The 23,662-nt window shown below is 48.3% G+C and overlaps 3 protein-coding genes across 3 annotated transcripts in view; all 3 read right to left on the reverse strand.

Moving 5' to 3' along the window:
* Window positions 1-1,757: 1,757 nt before the first annotated feature.
* On the reverse strand, window positions 1,758-7,257 carry SELENOS (selenoprotein S). Its single transcript, XM_066196409.1, has 6 exons — window positions 7,138-7,257; window positions 6,872-7,003; window positions 5,269-5,375; window positions 4,346-4,435; window positions 4,180-4,255; window positions 1,758-2,578 (listed from the first exon to the last, which is right to left on the reverse strand). The coding sequence occupies exons 1-6, from the start codon at window positions 7,217-7,219 to the stop codon at window positions 2,499-2,501; spliced, it is 567 nt and encodes a 188-aa protein (XP_066052506.1). The 5' UTR covers window positions 7,220-7,257; the 3' UTR covers window positions 1,758-2,498.
* A 482-nt stretch (window positions 7,258-7,739) lies between these two features.
* Window positions 7,740-13,645, reverse strand: SNRPA1 (small nuclear ribonucleoprotein polypeptide A'). The gene is made up of 9 exons (XM_066196445.1): window positions 13,479-13,645; window positions 12,639-12,786; window positions 12,056-12,134; window positions 11,550-11,596; window positions 10,735-10,837; window positions 10,111-10,190; window positions 8,884-8,959; window positions 8,420-8,513; window positions 7,740-7,912 (listed from the first exon to the last, which is right to left on the reverse strand). The coding sequence occupies exons 1-9, from the start codon at window positions 13,558-13,560 to the stop codon at window positions 7,854-7,856; spliced, it is 768 nt and encodes a 255-aa protein (XP_066052542.1). The 5' UTR covers window positions 13,561-13,645; the 3' UTR covers window positions 7,740-7,853.
* A 3,820-nt stretch (window positions 13,646-17,465) lies between these two features.
* The window catches only part of PCSK6 (proprotein convertase subtilisin/kexin type 6), a 33,666-nt gene continuing 27,469 nt past the window's right edge, over window positions 17,466-23,662 (reverse strand). The window contains exons 17-21 of the mRNA XM_066196262.1: window positions 23,242-23,329; window positions 22,061-22,152; window positions 20,668-20,797; window positions 19,565-19,677; window positions 17,466-19,125 (exon numbers count right to left, since the gene is read on the reverse strand). Of these exons, the coding sequence (XP_066052359.1) occupies window positions 19,028-19,125; window positions 19,565-19,677; window positions 20,668-20,797; window positions 22,061-22,152; window positions 23,242-23,329 (521 nt within the window). The 3' untranslated portion in view covers window positions 17,466-19,027. The remainder of the gene's footprint in view (window positions 19,126-19,564; window positions 19,678-20,667; window positions 20,798-22,060; window positions 22,153-23,241; window positions 23,330-23,662) is intronic.

Consider the following 23,662-nt stretch of genomic DNA (forward strand, 5'->3'; position numbering starts at 1 on the left):
AAGCAAGTAACATTTTCAGGAATTTTCTGTGCCTTTGAACACTTGCTTGATTTTTGGATTTTTTAATACCCAAAAGATTATTATTCAGTGGTTAAATACCATTATACAGCAGTTAAATAGTTTATTACCCAGCTTCTTCCAGATAGAGGTATTTCCAGAACATCTGCATGAGTAAAGCAAGAGGCTTCTTGCATAACTGCTCTAGTGGGGGGAAAAAAAAATCTCCTGAAGGCTTTTTAATATGATCTTTCATAATTCACGTTCTTGGGAATTCATACCAAACCAGGAACAATGGATTCATTAAATAGTTCACTTTCACCTAATGCTTTCTGCATGCTTCATTCCTGAGCTATAGAGCAGCATGCAACCACCTTTCCATAATGCTTGTGGTCAGGGGAGAGCTTTCCACGTGAAGTCAGAGGAAAAACCCTTCCCTCTGGTGCAGGTTGTGAGCCAAAAGAAAAGTTTTATGAACTGAGGTTCGTCCACCCATCCTGCTCAATAGCTTAGAAGTGTCTGACTAAGAAAAATTCAGGAACTTGAGGATTAAAATTTTTTTTAAAAAATTTAAAAGGAGAAATAAGGTTGAAGCTTCCAAAAACACGTACATCATTTCATTTTCACTTGACATGTCTTATAAAACCTTAGAATTGGGCAAAAAGCCATATCCTTAGTCCCAGCCAGAAGCAAGTCTTGAGACAGAGAAAGATTAGCATATGCTCAGTTAAGACCTGCATATTTATTTTGCAAATGTTTTTACTGAATGAAATAAACCCATCCCTGACCATTTTATCAACACAATGATTTCTGCTTCTTTAAGACAACATCCCCCATTTGTTTTGCTTAAGACAACAACTCAGTCTGTTGCCTGTTTCCCCAACACAAGGGAGAAGATGTTCCCCAAGGCATTACAACTTAGTCCTCTTTCCTGAGGAAGACTCTTCAGATCTTGAAAATATCCTTCCCCACCTCTGTTTTCTTTTTGCCTTATTAAGGATTTAAACCTGAAGTTGCATACACTGGTCTCTGAATGAATTTCCATAGGAACATCAACAGCCTCACTTCACCTTCCACACACACTTGACCAAACACTTTGTTGTGTATAAAACAAAAGGTTTTTGGCCTTTCAATTTCATTCCCAACTTTAAAACTCTCTAATAACACACTCCCGTTGCATTTCTAGTCAAGAGAAATATCAACGTGCACATAAACAGTGTATTCAAAGCTGACACTTGCATCTATTGATAAGCGCAAGTATTCCAAGAGTAATTATGCAGAAACAAGTGCTCAAGCAGCCCAAAGCTCTAAGGAACCACTGCTCCTTACCTTGATGCCCACAGACCAGCTCAGGAACAGCAACTGGACACAGGGACACTTGTCCTATGCCAACAGGAATTATTTCACTCCTTTCCAAAGACAACCTGGATTTTACTTGTCTGGTGCATTTTAGAGAGAAAAATCAAGGGGATGGGATGCTTGGAAAGTTTGGTTTCTGTCCTCAGTTGTTTTTTGTCCTCAGTGCTGGGCATACACCAGAAGGATGAACAGCACACACTCCTTGCACCCCTCACTTGCCAGTGTGACACTTTCACTGGCCAGGGCCCTCCTCAGCACTCTCCACCTTCAGCTTTGGTGCTGCACAAGCTGCAGCAGAGTCACTTCATCTCTCGCATCGCTTTGTACACATTTATTGCACTAGAACAAAAGCCTTCTATAAAAAAGATGCTGTAGAAAACCACGAGATTGTAAACGCTAGATTTATGATGTTTGCAATTATATTTAATATTAATAGTATCTTGTTTTTACAAAGCAGTTGAAATTAAAAAAAAAGAAAAAAGAAAAAAAAGGAATAGCAAGAACCCCCCTGTCTGCTGTCTAGCATCAGTAATCCTCACTGGTTTACCATTTATAAGGAAAACATCATTCAAGCTGGCTTGTCACAGAGACTCTTCTGCAGTAACTGGCCTTCAGTGCAAATCCGTGGCGTTTGTCAGACCACCTGTGCTTTTTCTGAAAGTCCCTCTGCCTAAATTCAAGGTGTCTGCCAATGATCATTTCCTTCCTCTCTCAACGGCTGTGTTTGGCTGGAAGGTAAATCTGGTAACATGTTTAAGGATGGTAAATACCCTCATCTTACAGAGGTAAAGTGAGCATAGAGAACTAAATTTTCCAGAGCGCCCAGATCTCACAATCCCAGGTGATTCACCTTGGCTGGAGACTAAGCTCCCTCTCCACAGAGGAGTGAAAATTAACTGACTATACTGAAATTGCTTGTCTCCTTGCCCTCTCTAAGAGGATCAGGTATTTTTCTGGTGTAGGACCAACCAATGCGTTACAATTTGGAAACACTGTAAATCAAACAAACAAAAAACTGTTTTAAGTTTAACAAGTGCACTAAACCAGCCCCAAAGGAGTCCCTGTGACAGGCCAGCTGTAGGCAGTGAGACAGGGGGTAAGATCAAGCCTGCTAGTGCCAGGGGACACCAGGGACGTTAGCCTCATCCACCTGCTGATGGGCCCCGCCGGCCGGGTCTCCAGGAGCACGTCCCTCCTCCTTCTCCAGACAGGGGATTATAGCCTAGAACACAGAGGAGAAATCCACCCTTTTAATATTCACCCTCCACAGCCCTTCACCAATGCACAAGGAACCCCAAAAGTAGATCTTATAATATTTACACCTTGCTCATACTTTACACATGCAGCATTTAAGGGAAAATGAAAGCACAGAAAATATCCAGACTGGAAGGGGTTTCTTTCTTTAAAAGCCATTGCAAAACACTTGTGGTTTAATTTGATCAATTTGGATTAAATGAAATTGAAATGAATTGCCATTTAATTTTTCTAAATCTGCACTAAAGCTGCAGTGCTGCTCTGCAGGATAAGTAGAGCAGTAACAGCAGCTCTTAGAGCAAACTCTCTAAGAGTGTATCTGTTCTCCAAGAGCCCCAACAGTCAGGGACTTAAAATAATCCTTTATTCCAGTCCTGCAAGGAATACTCCGAAGGTCAAAAGGTAAATCCACTCATTAATACTGAAAAGTATTTTTTTAGAGTATTTGAAAAGGCAAGCACAGGCAGTTAGGCAAAAACACTTTAGTTGAACATCCTAATGCTGTAACCATGGGAAACTTCATGTCAGGAGAACACATTCAGAGAGTTACAACTTGGCAAACATCTTGAATTTGTTCTGCACAAAGCAAAGAACCCAAATCCTAGCAGCACTGCTAACCAGGGGGGGTTTCAAAGCAACCTGTTCCACTGACACTCCCAGCATCACCTACATCTTCGAGATTTGTTTTTCTCATACCAGCCAAGTTTTGCTTTCTAGCTCAACTGAGCAGCTGAGCAGCACAGATGGTTCTTTCACTTCATGCTGATCTACCTCAGGAGAAGATCGGAGACCTCTAATTCTGTAATTGGTTACTTAAGCAAAGTCTTTGCTGAGGATTAAACTAGGACAGGTAGCAGCTGGAAGGGTGCCCAAACCCAGCTGCCCTGATCCTGGTCCTCAGCACAGCTGACTCCTGCATTTCTCATCCCCCAGGGAGGTAAATATCCCATAACAGAACTATCAAAGATGCCTGACAACATCAGACATCACACTGCCCCCATATTAAACAACCTAAGATAATTCAATCACTAATTCCCTCAAATGTTGCTAAGAGTTGATACATCTACAGGATTTATATATGCAATAAGTCAGCGTTGTGGTATATGAAAAATGAGGTCATGTTTTGCATAATAATCGTTCCTTTCATCTTATGAATCTACATAATACAAAGTAAAATACTCTCTTCCTGCATTTAGTCAGTACTACAGGTGCTTTAAAGACAGACCAGACACTAAATTATTGAACTCATAGAATAATGGGGGAAAGATCCCAGAAATACTATAAGAATCTGTAATTCTGACTGACAAAAATCTCGGTAAACTATGCCAAAGCATATTTGCAAAGCACCTGATACATTTTTTTTTCCCCAGGGAAAAGCCCTCCCAAAACTTCCTGCCAGCTTTTGCACAACAGGCAGAGCAGGCCAGCTAATCAGAGATAAAGAGTTCATTTGTAAGGAACATTTTGTTTCCTCCTTGAAAAAGACAAGAAGTATGTACAGAGGCTGCAGAAACAGCTGGATAAATGACCTGTCCCAAGCTCAGAGTGTCTGAAGGATTCCATACTCACCACCTCCTCTCAAAGGCTTTTTGTTTGGTTTAGATTTTGGGACTGCTGAGGCAGAGGCACCAGATTCTACTTCTTGCTGTTCAGAAAAGCAAAAAGTTACTCAATACGAATTTCAGCTCTCTTAATCACATGAACACATCTGCGACCTGGTTCTCATGGCTGTTACCTGATTGAGTTTCAGGTTTCCTTTGTAGCTCTTTCCTTCTTGCATACTCTCCCACATGGCGATCTTCTGCCTTCGCCTCTCCTCCTCCAGCTACAGAACAAATCCAGGACACAGGCTTCATCTTAAAACTAGGATTTCAGAGCTAACAGAATCCCCAGGAACAGCTACAACAGACTCATCAAAATGTATTTATCTGAAGCAGTATCTCTGAGATTATGGAAGAATTTACTCTTTATACACCCACATCTCTTCCCCTCCTGAGGATGTACTGACTGAGTCTGCAGCTCCTTTTGGCCACTTGATGCTTTAAAAGATTTTGAAAGTAAAACAGAACCAAGTGGCAAGTTTAAACCCTGAGTCTATAAAAAGTACTAAGTAAAGATTATTGTCTATGACAGTAATTCAATGCACAACATGGGGTTCTACAGAAGAAAGAAAGGACTCTTCCTTTGTTTTTAACTGCCAATGTTACTTGAAGCATCAGCTATAAACTGAGGTCACAGTGTCTGACTGCATAAGAAAAACCAGAAGAGGTGGGATGATGATCAGTGTTATTGCTACACTGATCACACCCATTTTCTGCACTGCCCCACTCAGCAATTTGCTATTCCTCATGATCCCGAGCTGCAATTCAGAGCCTTAAACTGCAGTGATGCTAAGCTACATTTCTAACACTTACATTTCCCATGAAGAGCAGAAAACACATATGTGCAGTGGTACAGTTAATTTAAATGCCAGCAAACCCCCCCAGCCCTTCACTGCACACACAACTAAGCTCCTGCAAGTACAGATTTACCTGTAAAAAATAAACACCCGGCCCACAGTGACCCTGACACACAATTACAATTTGCTGCTGTCTTTTACAGCAGCAAAATGCTTGATGATAAATTTCTGAGTTAAAGGAAGAAATGCTCTCTGGTTACCTGTCTTTGCTTTTCTTTGTATTTTTCTGCTTGAGCATTCAATTCTTCTTGCATCCTGAGGCGAGCTGCTGCCAAAGCTTCCTGCCTTCTTACCACCACATCAGGTTCTAGGAAATCAGGAAAGAGTTTGTAAAGCTACTCAAAGTAAATTCTAGATGGTCTCCCCAAAGAACTGTAATAAGGAAAAGGCTCACATCTCTCCCTGCAGCTGTTTTGCAGAAAAATCACATCTCAAGTTCAGTTTCCAGCTAATTCTTTATAGTAATTTATATGCTGAATTAAACTTTATCATGTTTTACTGTTTTAAAGCAATTACTTTAACAGGATTTTAACGAGGACACAAGTGTACCTAACCATAAAATTGAAACCTCACACTTCAAGGACACTTCCTTCTATTTCTGAAGGATTTGTTAGATACAAATTAATTCAGAAATATCACCCAGGCTTCGCAGGGACCATTTTTAGCCAGAGAACTTCTTTTACGCAAAAGGATGAAGCAACCAGCCCACATTCACTCCTACTCCTTCTGGCAATGGGTCCTGCTGGTGTCAGTGCAGCAGTGGATTTAACACCTCCATCAGCAGAGAAATCACTCAGAAACATGCCACACATCTCAAGAGACACCTGGAAGTCTCAGAAAATCCACACTGAGTCACCACTGCTCTTCATGAGTGGCCTTTGAAGGTTCAAAAGGAAAATTATACCCCCTCAAAAAAGGGCAAATGTTGCTCGGTTTTCTTCCAGCAGCTGAAGCATCTCCACATTTGTTTGCCTCATTTTTTGCTACGATCCAGTGATGAATATGAAAAAGAAATGTCAGTACTTTCAGTAATTTCATTTTACAGGCAGTCTGGGCAACTGAATCGCCATTTAATTATCATCACAAAAGAACAGCACAAGGATAAGGGCAAGCAAATAAGATTTTACTGGGGCCCCATCTGCTGTCGTGCCAACGTGCCCAAGGGATCCGTGCCAGGCACTCATGGATTTGGCAGATCCACGAGCACAGCTTGTGCTTTCCAGCAGGATCGTGACTGGGTGAGATTTACAACCTGTGCCACACTCCCAAAGATAACACAGTGTCACACCCCAAATGTACACAGTCCTGCCAGAGCAGGAACAGGGAAAGAGTAAGTGGAAAGAGGATGATGAATATTAATAAAAAATGAATATTTATAGAAGTATTTCCCCCAGGATTTAGATTTGGACATTTTGGTTTTGTTTGGTAAGTCTAGAAGTTATTTGGTACTTGACCACCTGTGCTTTCACCCTCCATCCCCTCAGCTCCTGCACCACCAAAGAGCAGATATCCCCTGGTCTGTGACGTCCCGCTCCTTCACTCCCCAACACCTTACTTTGGGACACAGCTTTTCCTTTTAAAAACACTTCCCTTGGCCCAGCCTTTCCCGGTGATCTCTTCAGGCTCAGGATCTGCGGGCTGAGCAGTTATCCCGAGCTTCACTCTCCGTTAAAACCCCTCACCACCGGATCTGTTCCGGGCTGTTCCCACCTGCAGAGCCCTGTGCGGATCCCAGCGTCTCTCAGCCATCGGGCCCGGCACCAACACCGGCTCCGGAGAGGCCGCAGCGCGTTCCGTACTCACCCTCCGCCGCCTCAGCTGCTCCGGGCCGGGCGCTGCTCCGGGCCAGGCTGCGGGACACCTTCTGCACCAGGAGATACACGGCGACCACGGCCAGGAGCATGTACCAGCCATAGCTGGACAGCACCGAGCTCACTGCGACGGGGACAGGCCGGGGGTGAGCGCGGGCCGCACGGCAAGGGGCCCACCCGGGCGGGGGAGCGGCCCCGGCTCCGCGCCTCGGCCCCGCCGCCGCCCCCCGCCCTCGCCCCCGACCCCCGGCCCCTCACCCGTGTGCTGCAGGGCCTCCAGGCCGCCCTGGCTCAGCGCCGGCCCGGGCCCCGCCGCGGCACCGCGGCCGCCGAGCTCCATCGCCCGCCGCCGCCTCACGTCCGGGCCCGCCCCGCTCCGCCAATCACCGCCCCGTCCGCCGCCGCCTCACGTCCGGGCCCGCCCCGCTCCGCCAATCACCGCCCCGTCCGCCGCCGCCTCACGTCCGGGCCCGCCCCGCTCCGCCAATCACCGCCCCGTCCGCCGCCGCCTCACGTCCGGGCCCGCCCCGCTCCGCCAATCACCGCCCCGTCCGCCGCCGCCTCACGTCCGGGCCCGCCCCGCTCCGCCAATCACCGCCCCGTCCGCCGCCGCCTCACGTCCGGGCCCGCCCCGCTCCGCCAATCACCGCCCCGTCCGCCACCGCCTCACGTCCGGGCCCGCCCCGCCCGTGGCCGCCAGGAAGCGACGCGACAGTGCTGGCAAAGGGCCGGGGGTAACGTGCGGCTGTGCCGGCCAATCAGAGACGAGTGCCAGGCGTAAGGCAGCCAATCAGGGTGCGCAGAAGCCCCTCCCACCCCGTCCCGCCCCCGGGCGGAAAGCGGACGCGGCACCACCGGGAGAAAAAAGGGATCGTTCGTTTATTGAACAACGAAATGCACGAGGACGGGAACACCGGTACGGCACGGGACAGGAAAGGGCTCCGGGGGAGGGCCGGAGCGCGGCACGGCCCGGGCTACGATCCGTTCGGCACTGTGTCTTCTTCCATTTCCTCTTCACCGTCCTCCGAAGGGCCTGAAAGGACACGTCAGAGTTTTAGGGCAGCTGCTGCAGACGTCACTGTTCTTTTCCCACCCCTCTGCAGCGGAGTAATGATGGGAACCTTCAAAAACTCTACAGAAAGGAAAATCCAGGTAGCCCCGATGTACAAAAAACTGATGCTGTGGCCAGCCTGCAGCTGAGATCCATCTCTGCAGAGCTCCCAGACTCGCTGCTGTACCCACACCCCAAGGCACCGATGCTCAGCACAGGTCCAGAGAGACTCTGTAATTCATCTCATTTTGTTAAATAACTGGGATGAACTTTGGAGTCATCCAATGCAGCAAAGCACCTTGTTTGGCACCTCGCTCTGGAGGGAGTGCAGGTGACAGCCCTGAGCCGCACTCAAGGCCAGGCAGATCACACAGAGCCAGGGACAAACATTTTTTCTACCCAGCTCCCTACAGAGATCACATAAAGCATCAGGAAGCACAGAAGAGAGGTGGATTTTGATAAAGAAGAGCAGCAGAAGTGGAGAGTGACCTGCTTTGCGCTCTCTGCCGGGGATCTGGCCCGCCTGCAGCAAACCCTTCAGCCGCTCCACCTCAGCCAAGGTCGAGGCGTTGGCGATGGCAGTCTGAGAAACAGAGAACTCAGTGAATCCTCACACACCCCCTGTCAGTCTGCTCAGAATAAACACAAAACCCAGATCTCCACCAGTTAAGTGACACTTGACACCTATGAAAGTTCTAGTACATTCTAGTTCTAGGAAATTCTACAAATGACAAATCATTACCCCGCCTTTCCCTTGGAAAAACTCTACGATCGGGTTAACATTTCATTTAAGTTTTCAAAATACAGGTAGGTCAGAAGAAAACTTACAGCAAAAAAACCTAAACTAGAGTTAGGACACGCTGATCTATTTGTCTGAACAGCACAAAGGGAAGGTTTGTTCTATTTGGATCCATGACAGCTTTTCTCCTCCTCTGTTCTCCTGACATATTTACCTTAATTGCCTCCACATCCCCTGGCGAGGGCCCAGTTTTCTTTTTGTCTGTTGGCAGACCAGCCCCTGGATTGAAGCTTCAAAAGAGAAAAAAAAAAAGACCCGTTACACTTTTTGAAGAGTAGCTGCTTCTCTTAACTTGAAATGCTTCCAAACTAGGTTTGAAAGCATTTCATTCCATCAAGTGTAGTATCTTATCTTTGTTAACAAACTGATACAGTGAAGAATTGCCTCCTTCAGAAACACCAGCAACTTCTCCTCACTGTCCCATTCCCCCCCACCTTCTCATCTGCTCAGAGGCAGAACTTAACTTTATTAATCAGGCAGTTGACAAAAGCTCTTCGATTTGGATGTTGTTGAACACTCAGCTGGTCTGTTGCCATTACAAAAGCAGGGTGGATAGCCAAAGAGTAACTGAAAATGGGTTTTCTATTCCCATGTATTGAATGTGATATTACAACAGTCTAAAGTAAAATTTACACTAAACTGGAATTCATCTTAACAGTCAAAAGAAAAAGGTTATCTGCTGCTACCTTAAGGAAAATCACCTGCTTATTCTAAAACTGTCACAGACCTGAATCCCTTTCCACTCGCTAACTCGAGCTCAAATCCATCTGTTTAGATGGATTTAAATGCTAAGTAAGTTTGAGAGGTTTTTCTATTTAACCATGAATTTGGAAATGCTGTTGCCACACATGATGTGAATTCATACTACCAAACAGGTTGATCAAAACATATGATGTACCACTCAACAATTAAACTAAATGAACATATACTGCAATAGCTTATTACAGATTTTTTTAAGTAATAGCTTAATTCAAGATTTTCACTTTTATTTCTTCTCCTAACTACAGCAGATGTTGCAGTTTATTCCCTGGCAAAACAAAAGAATTAAGTTACCCATCATCTAGGAGAAAAACCCCACCAAACACAAATTAAATCATGGCCACCTCTCTGCACTTAAATAACAAAAATAAAATTAAGGTTTGCTGCTTGTTGACTGCAATGAATCCACCTTGACCAAGTTCTCTCTTTCAGAAATATTTCTGAGATGTATTCACCACCATCCAAAACCTGGGGTGCTTGGACAAGGCACCTGTGGGCTCCCAAGGCTTTTGAGGCATCCTGCCAGCAGCTGATATTTCAGTTTTTCTGCCTGATACTGCATACAAATAAAGTGGTGTTTCTGAAGGAGGATGCCAGTGTAAATTTGTTTGTTTTATCTTACGTTTTTGCTCTCCTGGCAATATCCTTTGCAAGCTGTGCACCCCGTTTGCCCTTGAACATTTTCTCTGCCTCCTGTCGCTCCTACAGCGATACCACACACACACACACAAAGTTAATTTGAGAACATCACAGTTTGCAAAGCTTCTGTCCTGGCCAAGAAAGACACTTTGGCTCATCTTCATCAGTGAAATTGGTACATGGAGACCAGATGTGAGAACAAGCAGATAAACATTGCCCAAACACTCAAAGATGTATCAACCTCATGCTCTTAAAATTAAGAGCTCTTTCCCACACTCATCCCCCACCCAGAGTTGAGGGCTGTGGTGTTTGCTCATTTCTTTCTCGTGGTGTCTCCTACCAACACCAGAGAGACAGAAAAGAGCAGCACTAAACAAAGGCACTAAACTTAATTAAACATAATTAAACAGATTATATCCTTAACAGAATGAAACCATGAAAGAGAACAATGAGAGCATTGTAGAGCCACTTACAGAGTTTCAATAAAATTTACAACTACGGCAACAAGATCACTGTTAGTGGTGAATTTTCAAGAATGCAAAAAACCCAAACCAAAACAAAAAAAAAAAAACCCACCCAAACCTAAATCAAAAGCAAGCAGACTTACTTTGAGCTTCACTTTTTGAAAATCCAGCACTCTGACCTGGGGAACTTTATGAATTAGATATAATCTGTAATGTTTCTTATTTGTTACAGGATTCCTTAGAACGCTGTAAAGTAAATAAAGGTTACAAAGAGGCTCTTAATACAAAATATTTTAAAATACCCTTGTATTGAAATATATTAATATACTTGAAATGTATTCATGTATTTCCTGCTGTAGCAGATAACAAATAACACTGTGAAATAAGCCTAGTGACAGTTCTTGGATAATATGGAAACTACAGTAAAAACTTGCAATTTAGCAATTTAGTAGATTTAACTGAAGGATGACATAAAGAACAACCTCAAAATAATCATAATACTCCCACAAAAAATAACTGAAACATCACTTTTCCTATGTGGACACTGATCAATTGAAAAACCACAGGACAAACTGTGTTTCTTTCTGTCCCTCACACCAAATGTAATATTATTGCAAAGTCCTTGTTCACATGTATTTCAAACTAATTTTTTAAATCAAGAGATTAAACCTTTTAGTTTTAGATTTTTAAAGGTTAAGTTCACTTCAGTACTTGTGTATTGGTTTATACAGATGTTACATCTCATTATCCCAACAGTCTGTCAGTGATACAAAACCTCAGACATTAATTACCAGATGTTTATGAAGAGTAGAGGAAACACTGTTTATCAATTCCATTTTTAGACATAAAGGATCTGTCACAGCTCATAAAAAGCAGAGCATTCCAGACCAAAGCAAAAGGCCAGCAACAGAGTTCAAACACCAGAGAAAGAGCAGCTTTTCTTTTTGGGGTTACATACCTCAGGTAAGTCAATGATTTAATACTTGATAATGGGTCCAGTTCACCCTGGGTAAAGGGAGCACAGCAAGAAATTTTAAGCCCCTTTAGCAAAAAAATCAAATATTTGAAAACAAAGTTCCTGAACTCCTATCTATTTTAGAGATTAACTAAATTACTGCTATAATATATATTCCTATTAATTTAATTTCATTTCCTAATAATTAATAGGAAGAGATTATAATCCTGATAATTAATTAATAGGCAATGACATTAATTAAATTTCCTGTTATTTTAATAGGAAAACCACTAAGCTTTGTGACTGCTGTTCCACTGCATGATGCAAATCATGTTCATTAAAGCATGGACACCATTAACTACTGCCAAAACTGTAGGATATTACTCTAAAGAGAAAGAACTCACTATTACCAAAAGCATATGGCACTACTCTCAGGAAAATGGTTAATTAGAGAGATGAAAACCACAAATTTTATGCTTGTTTTGCTTTATCCTGCAGTCACAGCTTACCAGTTCAGCAATGTTGTTGTTGGTAAGAATGAGCTCTGTGAGGCTGGGCAGGGCCTGTTCCAGGTTCTCACCTATCCGACTGAAGAACAACAGAAAACAAAGGTTTAAATCAGGGCAGGAATTAACAATGATGGAAATACACAGAGAAACACAATGACACAGAGGATCTCCCTGTGAACAACCCAGTCTGACACTGGCAGAAGTTTGGGTGAGCATCCAAAACACTTTTCTAATAAAGCTGGCAATAAATCACTGTGAGAATATCAGATGCAATGTGAAATTTAAATCCATTCCCTCGCAGGTATCCCTTTTTTGTGTCTTTGTGGAGCTGATTACTGAAATCCAAAGACCTGGCCAACCCCCAAACTCTGCATCTCATTGTCCTGGCTGAGAAACAAACACTGAGTTGTGCACTGAATGGGGAAGGAAACTGATAGAGGGCCCACACAGTGCTCAGTGCTGATTTTATTGGCAGAAACCAACACTCTTGCCCCTACCCAGCAAGGAAAGACACACACACCTCTGTCCCAAGAGCATTTTCCTCTGCCCCAGGGTCCCATCAGGCCAAAGCACACCCCCTTACCAAATCCTGTTGTTATTCATGAGGAGCGTTTTCAGCCTCCGCAGCAGGGGAAACCCGTCCAGTTTGCGGATCTCATTGTCAGAGAAATCAATGGCATCAAACTGGTCTAGAGTGGCACCCAAGTTCTCAATAACGGGGATTTTATAGCCTGGAGAGAGAGTGCAAGGCACGGATTAGACGGTTCCCACAGCACAGCAGACCAAAGCAAAGCAGAGCGCGTGGGGGCAAATCTGGATGGACTGAGGATGCTGATTAAGTCTCAGACAAAACACCCCGGGATCGACTCTCCTCCGCCCAATCCCAGACCAAACTCTCCCCCTCAAAGCCAACAGCCCTCACGGCTTTTTCAATCTTCCTTCCTCCCCCTCAGCAAAACCACCTTTCTGGCACATCCCTCGTGCTGAGGACACATCCCACCCCCACCACAGCACATTCCTCCCATATTTCCCCCAATTTCCCCTTCTTCGTGGTTGGGACGAGATGATCTTTAAGTTCCCTGCCAACCTAAACCATTCGCCCCCTCATATCCCCCGCAGGTTCCGAAGCCACTGGAGCCTCTTTAAGCGCTCTTCATCCCCAAGCCCCGGCCACTGCAGCCGCTCCAACCTCCCCGCGGCTTCCCCGTCCAGCTTCGGCACCACGGAAGGCGCCAGGCCTCATTGCAAGCTCCATCACGGGTCCTCCAAGCCCCATCACAGCCTCTCCTCCGGGATCCAACACAGTCCTCCCCCAGGCTCCATCACTGCCCACCCCCAGGCCCCACCACACACACACACACACGCCCCCGGCCTCGCCCGCTCCCTTCCCAGCACAGCCCCTCTCGCCGCGGGGCCCGCGCACCGCGCAGGTCGAGCTCCCGGTCGCGGACGGCATTGGTGTACTGTGCCGCCTGCTCGATCAGCTCCGCCGTGAGCTTCACCATCGCGACAAACGGTGATAAACCGCGACACACCGCGACACAACCCGACACACCGCGCCAGGCCCCGCCAGGCCGCGCCGCCGCAGGACACCGCGCCGAGCCCCGAGCAGGCGCGGCCCGCGCAGCCGAGCGCCGAGACAGCGAACGGCAGAGACCGCCCCGCCCCGCCCCGTCCCTGCCTTGCCCTCCTCAGGGATCGGTACAGCCCCCCAGCACCCCATCCCTGCATTCCGCTCCTCAGGGATCGGTACAGCCCCCCAGCACCCCATCCCTGCATTCCGCTCCTCAGGGATCGGTACAGCCCCCCAGCACCCCATCCCTGCCTTCCCCTCCTCGGGGATCGGTACAGCCCCCCAGCACCCCATCCCTGCATTCCGCTCCTCAGGGATCGGTACAGCCCCCCAGCACCCCATCCCTGCATTCCGCTCCTCAGGGATCGGTACAGCCCCCCAGCACCCCATCCCTGCATTCCGCTCCTTAGGGATCGGTACAGCCCCCCAGCACCCCGTCCCTGCATTCCGCTCCTCAGGGATCGGTACAGCCCCCCAGCACCCCATCCCTGCATTCCGCTCCTCAGGGATCGGTACAGCCCCCCAACACCCCGTCCCTGCCTTCCCCTCCTCGGGGATCGGTACAGCCCCCCAGCACCCCATCCCTGCCTTCCCCTCCTCGGGGATCGGTACAGCCCCCCAGCACCCCATCCCTGCCTTCCGCTCCTCAGGGATCGGTACAGCCCCCCAGCACCCCATCCCTGCCTTCCCCTCCTCGGGGATCGGTACAGCCCCCCAACACCCCATCCCTGCCTTCCGCTCCTCAGGGATCGGTACAGCCCCCCAGCACCCCATCCCTGCATTCCGCTCCTCAGGGATCGGTACAGCCCCCCAGCACCCCATCCCTTCATTCCGCTCCTCAGGGATCGGTACAGCCCCCCAGCACCCCATCCCTTCATTCCCCTCCTCAGGGATCGGTACAGCCCCCCAGCACCCCATCCCTGCATTCTGCTCCTCCCCCGGTCTGCTCCCAGCCCCACGCCTGAGCCGTGGGTCACAGGCTCCGCAGGGCCTTGGCTTTGCCCTCAGCAGTGCCCTAAAAGCAGCATAGATGCCACCAGAGGTTCCTTCCCACCTTCTGGTGTTTCCAGGCACAGATTTATCTCCAGAAATCCGGGCAGAGCAGGAACACACTTCATGCCGGTGCTTCCCTTCGGACAGAACCGTGTTCAAGCACTGCTCCCCTCCTGCTGCAGAGCCAGGGCTTCTACAACAACCACAGCTCTCGGTGCTTTCCCTCCATCCCAGCAGCAACTCGGCTTTTGCTCCTGGACATTGTGTTGCCCATAAGCACCTTCCACCTGCAGCATTTGGGGCAGTTTCTCTGTCACTTCCATGTGCATTCCTGGTCTCAGAGGTGCTGTGATGGGCTGGGAACACCCTACAGGCTGCAGCACGACACACCCTTTATCTATGAGACAAAACGTGCTTGCAAATGTCACTACATCCCCCTAACCGGCCTTAGGAATTTGGACCTAGGCCCCTGGGTCTGAGGCTGGGGCACCACCTGGCACCACTGGGAAGGGCTCAGGTGGTGGGTGAGCCACAGTGCAGGTGACTGAACTGAAAGTGGCATGTAAAGGGACACCCCCAGACCCTCAAAACCTGCTGAATGTCACCAAGCCACTGCTTCTGGGGAAATCCTTCCCCAGCCTTCAGAAGGGATGAGGAAGGATGATTTCTCTCTCCACTGCTATCAAAGGAAGGACATTTTTTGTGAGGCATGTCATTTCTGTCAACACAGAGGATGTTCTGGGATAACAGGCTAAACGCTTGCAGCCACGCTTGGCACTGCACAGGGATGGCTCTTGCTTTTCTTTTGGGAACTTCTCAGGGCATCACCCCCGGGCATGATGCCTGGCTCAGGCCCCAGGACTGCAGCGTCAGAGCTGGCCCTGCCAGGGATCAGCTGGGCTCAGGCAGCTCCTGTGCTCCCTGCTGTGAAAACTCCCTCACCAAAGCTGTATGGTAAAGCACAGACTCGGGTTTTTATAACAGCTACATTTGTTTTATAACATAGGAGGGAGCAAGAACAAGAGGGAGCTGTCACGAGAAAAAACCCAAGAATTAGCAACACTGTTGTACGTGACTCAGGCATCATGCAGCGTTAAAGACAACAGAGACTTTAGTCATTTCAGGCAGTTCTTAAGAGGAGACTCTTTCCAGCCTCCTGGAAAGGAGGTCCTGCCTCTGACAAGGCCAAATAAAACACGGACCTGTCTCCCTTAGCACAATACATCTGTTTGCCTCAGCTCTACAGCCACAATAGAACTGTAATTGCAAGCAGATGGATTCTGGGTCTCAGACGCTGCACACAAGCTCTCAACAGTCCTTTCTTTGCAATGGAAACTCAAAGCAATGATTTTTAAGATCTGTGTTCCCCACCTGCCAACTGAACAATGGCAGATGGCCGTGGCTGCAACCCCACGGCCAAACTGCAAACGAGGAGTCAGGCTGTGCTAAGATTTTCCAGAAAACAGCTATTATAAATTTGGCTTTGGTGCCAAGAGACAACAGAGAAATGAGCTTTAATAAATTGCCTAAATATGCATTTATCTTGAAGACACAGCCACTTTGATCCTCTGAGCATACCAGTCAGACTTTAATAGCTCCAAGCAAGTATTGCAACAGCTTGGAGAAATAATCTGAATTTTATTACTTTACAAGAATGATTTCTGAGGGAAACGCTGGAAGCTGATGTTGTTGCATGAATTCAATGTGCAGAATTTGTTTTTCTTTCCCTAGCAGGCTGGAAAGGCAGTAGAAAGCAGAATAGAGCTGGGACTGCTGGGGTCTGGTCATCTTAAATTGCACTGCCTTCCCCAGTGTGTATTTTAAGTTATGTAAGTTATGTCAAGGTGTAAGAGTAAGCATTTTCCCTTTTTTGTAGCATTTCAGTACATCTAAATATATCAGGGAGCAGTATTTAGAAGCAGGCTGCTGTGAGCCAGAGAACTGGAAGGCTGGCACAGTATTCCTGATTCACAGCTCCTGTTTTTTTCACTAACACAGCAGGAGAAATGAAGTTTGGTGTTTTCCAACCAAAAGGGCAGAAGCCAGGAGTGTGTCAGCCCAGTTCTGACCTCTGGTTTGGCCTGAGACTGAAAGGGAAATCCTGCAGCAAGCGAAGGAATCACTATGTGCGATTAATTCACATTTATCATCTAATGAATGTGAAGACCAACAAAATGCAGGAGCCCAGAGCTGCACATCTCTGAGAAAGCATCTTCCCTTGTGGGAGGGCTCCATTCTTTTCTGTTTTTCCCCCACTTAAAAAGCTCAGTTCCAGATATCCAGGCACTACCCTGGGCACTTGGCCCATGGTTGTTGCAAAACCAACATGACAAACAAAGAGTTCCACGGCTCCCTCCATCCCCCAACCACACCAGCAGCTCCTCTCCTTCCCAGGCAGCCAACAGGGAACAGGGGCACCATGGTGGTTCCCAGCTGCTGGGAACTGCAGTGGGGAACTGTGGGGCTCAGGATGCTCCTTGTATGAGCGGGAAAGGGGAGCAAGCCCTTCTGCCAGCTCATCCAGGATCCCCCACACAGGAGAATACACCCACCCATGCCCCAGCACAGCCCCAAACCCCAGTAAGATGGCCCTGGGTGCACCAGCCCAGGCTGGCACAGGGTAGATATTAAGTATTTGAGTTTCTTCTGGAAGTAAAAGACAGCAATACTGAGGTTTTCGCAGATGCAGCTCCTCTGTGCCTGAGCATTTCTCCCACAGGTGCTCTGAGCTGAGCAGGAGCACCAGCCAGGGGAGCTGCTTTGTCCAGCAAAGTAAGAACGTGCAGTGCCTCCAGTCAGGGCTGCATGAATTTGGAAAAAGCACAGATTCATTTGTCAGGGGAGATCAATAGTTTATTAACTTAAAGATCAGTTCACCAAAGCTCCATCTTCCCTTGGATTTGGTCCAGGCAGGTGAGGGCTGGAGACAGTGTGGCATTCCCCTCCTCACGTGGCTGGGGTGAGCTCTTGTGGGCAAGCCCAGGCAGGGCAGGTGTCATTGCAGCTGAAACCAAGCAGGGATTATCCCAGCTCTGTGTGGAACTGGTGACAATTCTTACTGGGAATTTCACTGGCGAAAGGTTTAACTCATTAAAACTATTAACAATGAGAATCAGAACATGCAGCGTAGGAAAGAGTGTTTACATACGTCTGGTGCAAAGAGTGGCTTTGCAGGGTCAGAGAGGACAAAAGGAGAAGGAATAAGACACAAAAAGATACCCCACTCCCATATAAAAAATAGTCCACAGAGAAAAAAAACAAAGATTGTATAAGTTATTTTTTAAAAATCTGTAAAACAACATAGCCAAGGATATTTTAAACACAATTATATAAACACCACATGACTTACTATTAAGAGAGAGCATGAAAAGGTTTGTTTCAGGGAAGGGTTTTGTAGAATTAAGTTTCCTGGCTGGATCCCTGGAATGTCTCATTTGGGAAATGGATGCCCAAGAAAAATCACTGCCATGAACAGGAGGATTTTGTGGGAGAGAGAGGGGTGTACCCAGCGAAACAGGGGGAGGATCGTAACGCAAAATGCCAAGAAAGATTAACTGGGACAACATCTCGTTTAGAGGAAGGATTTAGCTTGTTCCAGAACTGACTTAATCAGCAATGTACAAGCAGTTCCAGGAAGGAAATACGTTTTGTGGTAAGGCTGGTCCTTGTGGACAACCCCCTGCCCCAAAACCCTACGACTCCTTGTAGGCACACGGGTTTTGCCTGGCTGCAGTTACCTGCAGGGCAAAGCCCTGCTGGGCTGACACACCTGCAGAGCCACGTGGGGCAGCTCTGGCTTTGGTCCTCAAACCTCCAGTTATTGCCACGGCCAGAGGGAAGCAGTGACCGACTGAATCCGAACAGGAGTGCCGGAGTGGGCGTGGGGCCCTGCTCCGGAGCCGCCTGGTTCATCGTTTTACCTATGTACAGAGCACGGCGCTGGCAATGCAGGTTTAGATCAGCTGGCACCTGGCACAAAAGGGTACCAAAAACGAGCCAGAATCTGCTCTTTCCTCGCAGGTGTGTGAAGTCCTGCATCCCTTGTGGCGAGGGCTCCCGCCAGCCGCTCGGAGCGGGCGGATCAGTAGGATTTCTGCGAAGAACCAAGCGTGTGTACATGGATCATGCATTGGTCCCTGCTCACCAGGAGTGTTTGAGAGTGTTAATATCACCACTTGTCTGCTGCTTCCAGGCCTTGATCACTCAGGGTACGCTCCAATCTCTGCTTAACATATTGCTATAGAAACGCGCCGACAGTGATATTAAAGCTATCAAACTTACGAGTGAATGCTTGACAGCACCATGTAAACTCTCCCAAAGCTGAAAAAATAAACTTTTGTCCTAAACATTTGGCAAAACTGGGCTGGCAGTCAGTGGAAGTCCTGGATGGATGCAGCCGCTGAACTTTACCCGGCCATAAGACACGTCTGACAGCAGAACTGCACAAACAGCTTCTTTTCACAGAGCTTGTTTGATTTCACCATCTCACAGAAAGTCTTGTCAGCTGGAAGGCAGGGGTGAGGAACAAGAGAAAATGAGAGCAGATTAACATTTTAAATAAACAAACATTGCACGTAACAGGAGCAGCAACTCTGCCAGTGTTGGGGGAGACAGAATTGAAAAGGAGTTGCTTTTTAAGGGCATCTTTCACATGGTTTTAATGAAGGAATAAAGGAGCTTTGCAGTGAGTGGGAGAATTAGCCCCAAGACTAAACTATAACGAAGTACAAATGCTTGGATATGTTTGAGCAACAGGCAGATATCCAGAAGCAATGCCAGGTGAGCCACCTGCCCCCCACAGCCGGAGCCCAGCCCGCTGCAGCCGTGCCCCAGCAAGCCCAAGAGCTCCAGCACTTTTAGCTTTAAAAGGGGAAGGGAATCCCCCAAACCTCCCATTTTTGCTACCAGGAGAGCGCTACTGTGCCAGCAGTTCTGCCACTTACCGTTGGTACAGGTTTCATTTGTCACACAGGAGCCACCGAGGAGGCTGTAACCTTCCTTACACCTGAGGCAGTTTCCACTGGAGCCCTCACAGGCTGAGCAGTTGTCATCACACCTGGGGGAGGAGACCTTGCTGTGGCCTGAGCCAGCACCAACACCGTGGTCAGGCCACCCTAAGTGGGCTGTCAGATGAAAGACATCTGCTGGCACTGTGACAGACAGACCAAACCAGAGGATGTGCAAAATAGCAAATTTGAAGCGTATTGAAGCCCTGGGTTTGGTGAGGCCAGCTCAATGCCCAGTGACAGCTGGTGACATCCCAAAAGCTCTTGCATCCTGGGAAGATTCACTGGGACACGCACCTCACCTCCCAGCCATCCCAGCTAGAAAAACAGCTGCAAAGGGAACCTGTGCTGCTCCTATCCATTTGCTCAGAGTAAAGAGCCCAGCACTGTGCTTCCTGCCTGGGGACAGTGGCTTGTGGAGACTGCCTGAAATCTCTGGGAAGGGATGCTGGTCCCTTGTTCCTCCCTGCTGAACAAACAGTGCAGGTGAGTGAAACCCCAGCAGGCAGGGATGGCGTTGTGTGTTCCCAAGTCAACTTTAATCCTTGCCTCTTGTGTTTGCTTTCATGAGGCTGAATTCACTCCCACTCCCCACTTAAAGCGCAGAGCTCTGGAGAGAGTGGGAGCAAATTGCTGCCTCCCGGCATCTCCCTGTCTCCCGCACACAGCCCCGTGCTGGGCCAAGGAGTGGGGAACACTCCTCCAACATGGCCACAGGGCGAACGGGGCAGGTTTAATTGAAAGCTGGGATATTTACCTAAACATTGTTCCTCCCACACCTCTTCCAGAGAGCCCGGGGCTGAGGCTGAGCCCCTTCCACTGTAGCCCTAAGACACCTTGGCTGGCTCTGGTGGGGGAATGTGAGGCTCCACTGCTCTGAAATCCACAGAGCAGGGGTGTGTGGGGTCCAGCCCCACAGCTGCCCTGGCTCCCTCATCCCTATTTGAATTTCCATCAAGCTGTGAGCTGTTTCCAGCTTTATCCTGTCATGGCTGGCAGTGCTCTCCATCGGCCCTGGCTTTTCTCTGGCAGTTCTGTACCTCTTGCAGACTTTGTTGGGTAGTCCGTGGCTGTCGGCGGGGTAGAAACCCTCACGGCAGGCAGGGACACAGCGCCAGTGGGGTGCAGGGCCCTCGGGGGTGCAGGGGGTGCAGTCGTCCTCTCCTGGCCCTGTGGGGACAGGGAAAAAGGCAAAATGGCACCTGGGTGGTTTTGGAGACAGTGCAAGTGTGGCCACAGCCCACATAGCATGGGGGCACCAGCTTGGCTTTGTCTTGCTCATGAACGAGACGCTTGTTGTGCCACAGGGTCCTGCACATGTGCTTGGCTCCCACCCCAAAAAACTCAGCTCCCATCCCAAAAAACCCAACTGGGACCCAGTGTCTGTCCCTCTGCAGAGCCAAGAGCTGGAAACCAGGGCTTGGTGAGGAACAGCACATCAAAATGGCCCCTCTGGACCATCAGCCACAACTCCCAAGCATGCACCAGGGTTTGGATTTCCCCAGGGTGGAAAAGAAGATGTTGAATTGGGCCAAGGAGGAGCTGGAGGAGGAAAGTGCTCCAGAGAGGAGCTGGGAAAGCAGAGGGCCCCACTCCGATGCCTGTGTGTTATGGCTGGACAGCAAAGCTCAGTGATGGAGGTGGTATCATTAAAGGGCTTCCACGCACCAAGCTTGAGAAATGGTTATGCAGGAAAAGGAGACGAGAAAAGGCTGGAAAAATAATTGTGGTGGAGTACGTTCACACTGACTGGAATAAGAATTAGAAGGGAAATAATTTTCTTCAGGGGTTAAGAGCCCATTCCCTTCCAGGCTTGCCAACAAGATCAATAAATATTTTGGATTTAGACTAAGGCAATTGCCCATGTATGATAGAAGAGGTTCATGCCACTGAACATGGATTGTCTGGAGATCATATTATCATCAGATCTATGATGATTTCGAGGGCAGACACAAGCATTAACAATGGAAAATAATTGGACTTGCAGGAAGCAAGAAAAGTAGGATTTAAAGGGAATGCTGAGCAACTCGAGGCAGCTGGGGGAAGCCGGGAGTGGCCAGCCCAGCACCGTGGGGCGGCTGGAATAACACGGGATAACACGGGATAACACACCTCAGCTGCCTGACATTTTTATCCACTGCAAAGCCACCTTCCATCACTCCAGGAGGGTTTTACAGCCTCCCCCGCAACCTTGTTAAACTAAAGCACCTGGCTTCGGGGAGATCGCGAAATAAAAAATGGCTCTAATAAAAATGTAAAAACTCCCCTAAAAACCTTTCCAGCATGAACATATACCTCATGGGACGTGCTGGAGACTTGGGATTGCTTTCCCTCCAGCTCTGCCTCAGCTCAGGGTGGGTACAGTGGGGACTGGCATCTGATGCACGAGGGTTTTGGGGTTTTGCATGGGATGCTGTGGGGCCAAGGACATACCTGTGCTGGCGGGGCAGGTCTCACACCGTCGGGGCTCCCGGCTGAGGTACATGGCAGGCTGGCACTCTGGCACACAGCTCTCCCCTGCCAGGCTGCCAGGAAAGCAGAGAACATTTGCACCCAAAGCTATGGGATATGGGGACTCAGCACAGTCCATTCCCATCTCCTCATCCCCCAGTGTCCTACAGCATCCTCAGCCTGCAGCACAGGAGGTGTTGGAAAGCCAGCCAGCATTTTAGGAGGAATTAAAATCCTGCCTGGACCAAAGGGACAGCTGCAGGTTCCTTAATTAAGTATCCAGGAGGAAATAAAATTATTTTTTTCCCATGGGCAGCCAGCCAGGCTCTCCTGAAGACCTTTTGCACCACTGAGGCTGCCCGGAATAAAAGGAAATTGGTTCAGCGCCGCGGCTGGGCCGGTGCTGCTTCACCATGGCAGGGATGATTTGAAGTCCCGGCTTAAAAGGATATTGGACAATAAAAAACAAGCACCATGTGGATTATGTCTGACAAGTGCCTCCACTTGTGCTTTTCTGAGGGAGTAGATAATCTTTTGGCAGCAGGAATTTCTTTGTCTGAGCAAGCCCCACTGCTACACCATGGCTCTGACTCGCTTACAGTGCCTGAACACTGCAGACTGCTACGGGATTGTACTTCCATGAGCAACTGGGGATGGAAAACAGCTTCTCCCTAGTGCTGACACTGGGCTCTGTGTCCCACAGATGCTGTGGGGCCAGCGGCAGTGGTCAGGGCTGCCCTGCCTGCACCTGCAGTGCCAGAAAATCACTGTCCTGTACTAGCCCCACTCAACAGGTGTATCAAATAAAATTTTCAGCATGGATGAATCTGAGGGAAGGGTTTCTGCATTTGCAGTGGGGATTCTCAGCTGCTTGGAGCAGCTCAGGCTGGTACCAGCTCTACACAGCACTTACCCACCACCCTGGAAAGAGCTGGGGAAAATTAATTTAAATTTAAATCACAGTTTTCAGCTAAGAAAGGGGCGCTAACTACCACCTTTAAATTCCCAGACCTCCAGCACACTGCACCACAGCTGCAGCACCATGGAAGCGGGATCTCTGGTCTTGAACTTAACTGAGTCTCCAATTTCCCATCGGTTTTCCCAAATTTATACCACAGGTATGAATGCTACAGGTATAAACTCCTCCTGTGCTGGTCTTTTACCTGAATCCCTCTTTGCATGCAGTACATTTGTCTGCTTCGCCGACACATTTTTTACAGCTTTGATGACATTTCAGACAGCGTTTCTGACCTTTCAAAAAACAAAGCAAAGCAGGGAGAATAAAATCCGGACGGTGATTTGCAAGCAGCAGTCGGAGCCACAAAGCCCCACTGCACACCAGCTCCCCAGGGGGGAAAGGCACATCCCTCCCCAACAGATCCCTGCTATTGCAGGTGACCTTATCTGTCACCGCTTGCTAAAAGGAAATATGCTTTGCAAGCAGCCAGGATCATTAATTACAGTCTTTTAATTAAGAGCTTTGAGTTGAGCACCTCTGCTTTGCACCACCCTCTGAACACCCAGAGGTTTCCCTCCTCCCTTCACCACGCAAAGTGTGTCAAGAGGGAAATTCAAAGCCAATAC

Source organism: Chamaea fasciata, unplaced genomic scaffold (genome assembly GCF_029207755.1).
Source record: "Chamaea fasciata isolate MVZ Bird 193981 ecotype frontalis unplaced genomic scaffold, bChaFas1.0.hap1 SCAF_14, whole genome shotgun sequence".
NCBI classification, from domain to species: Eukaryota; Metazoa; Chordata; class Aves; order Passeriformes; family Sylviidae; genus Chamaea; species Chamaea fasciata.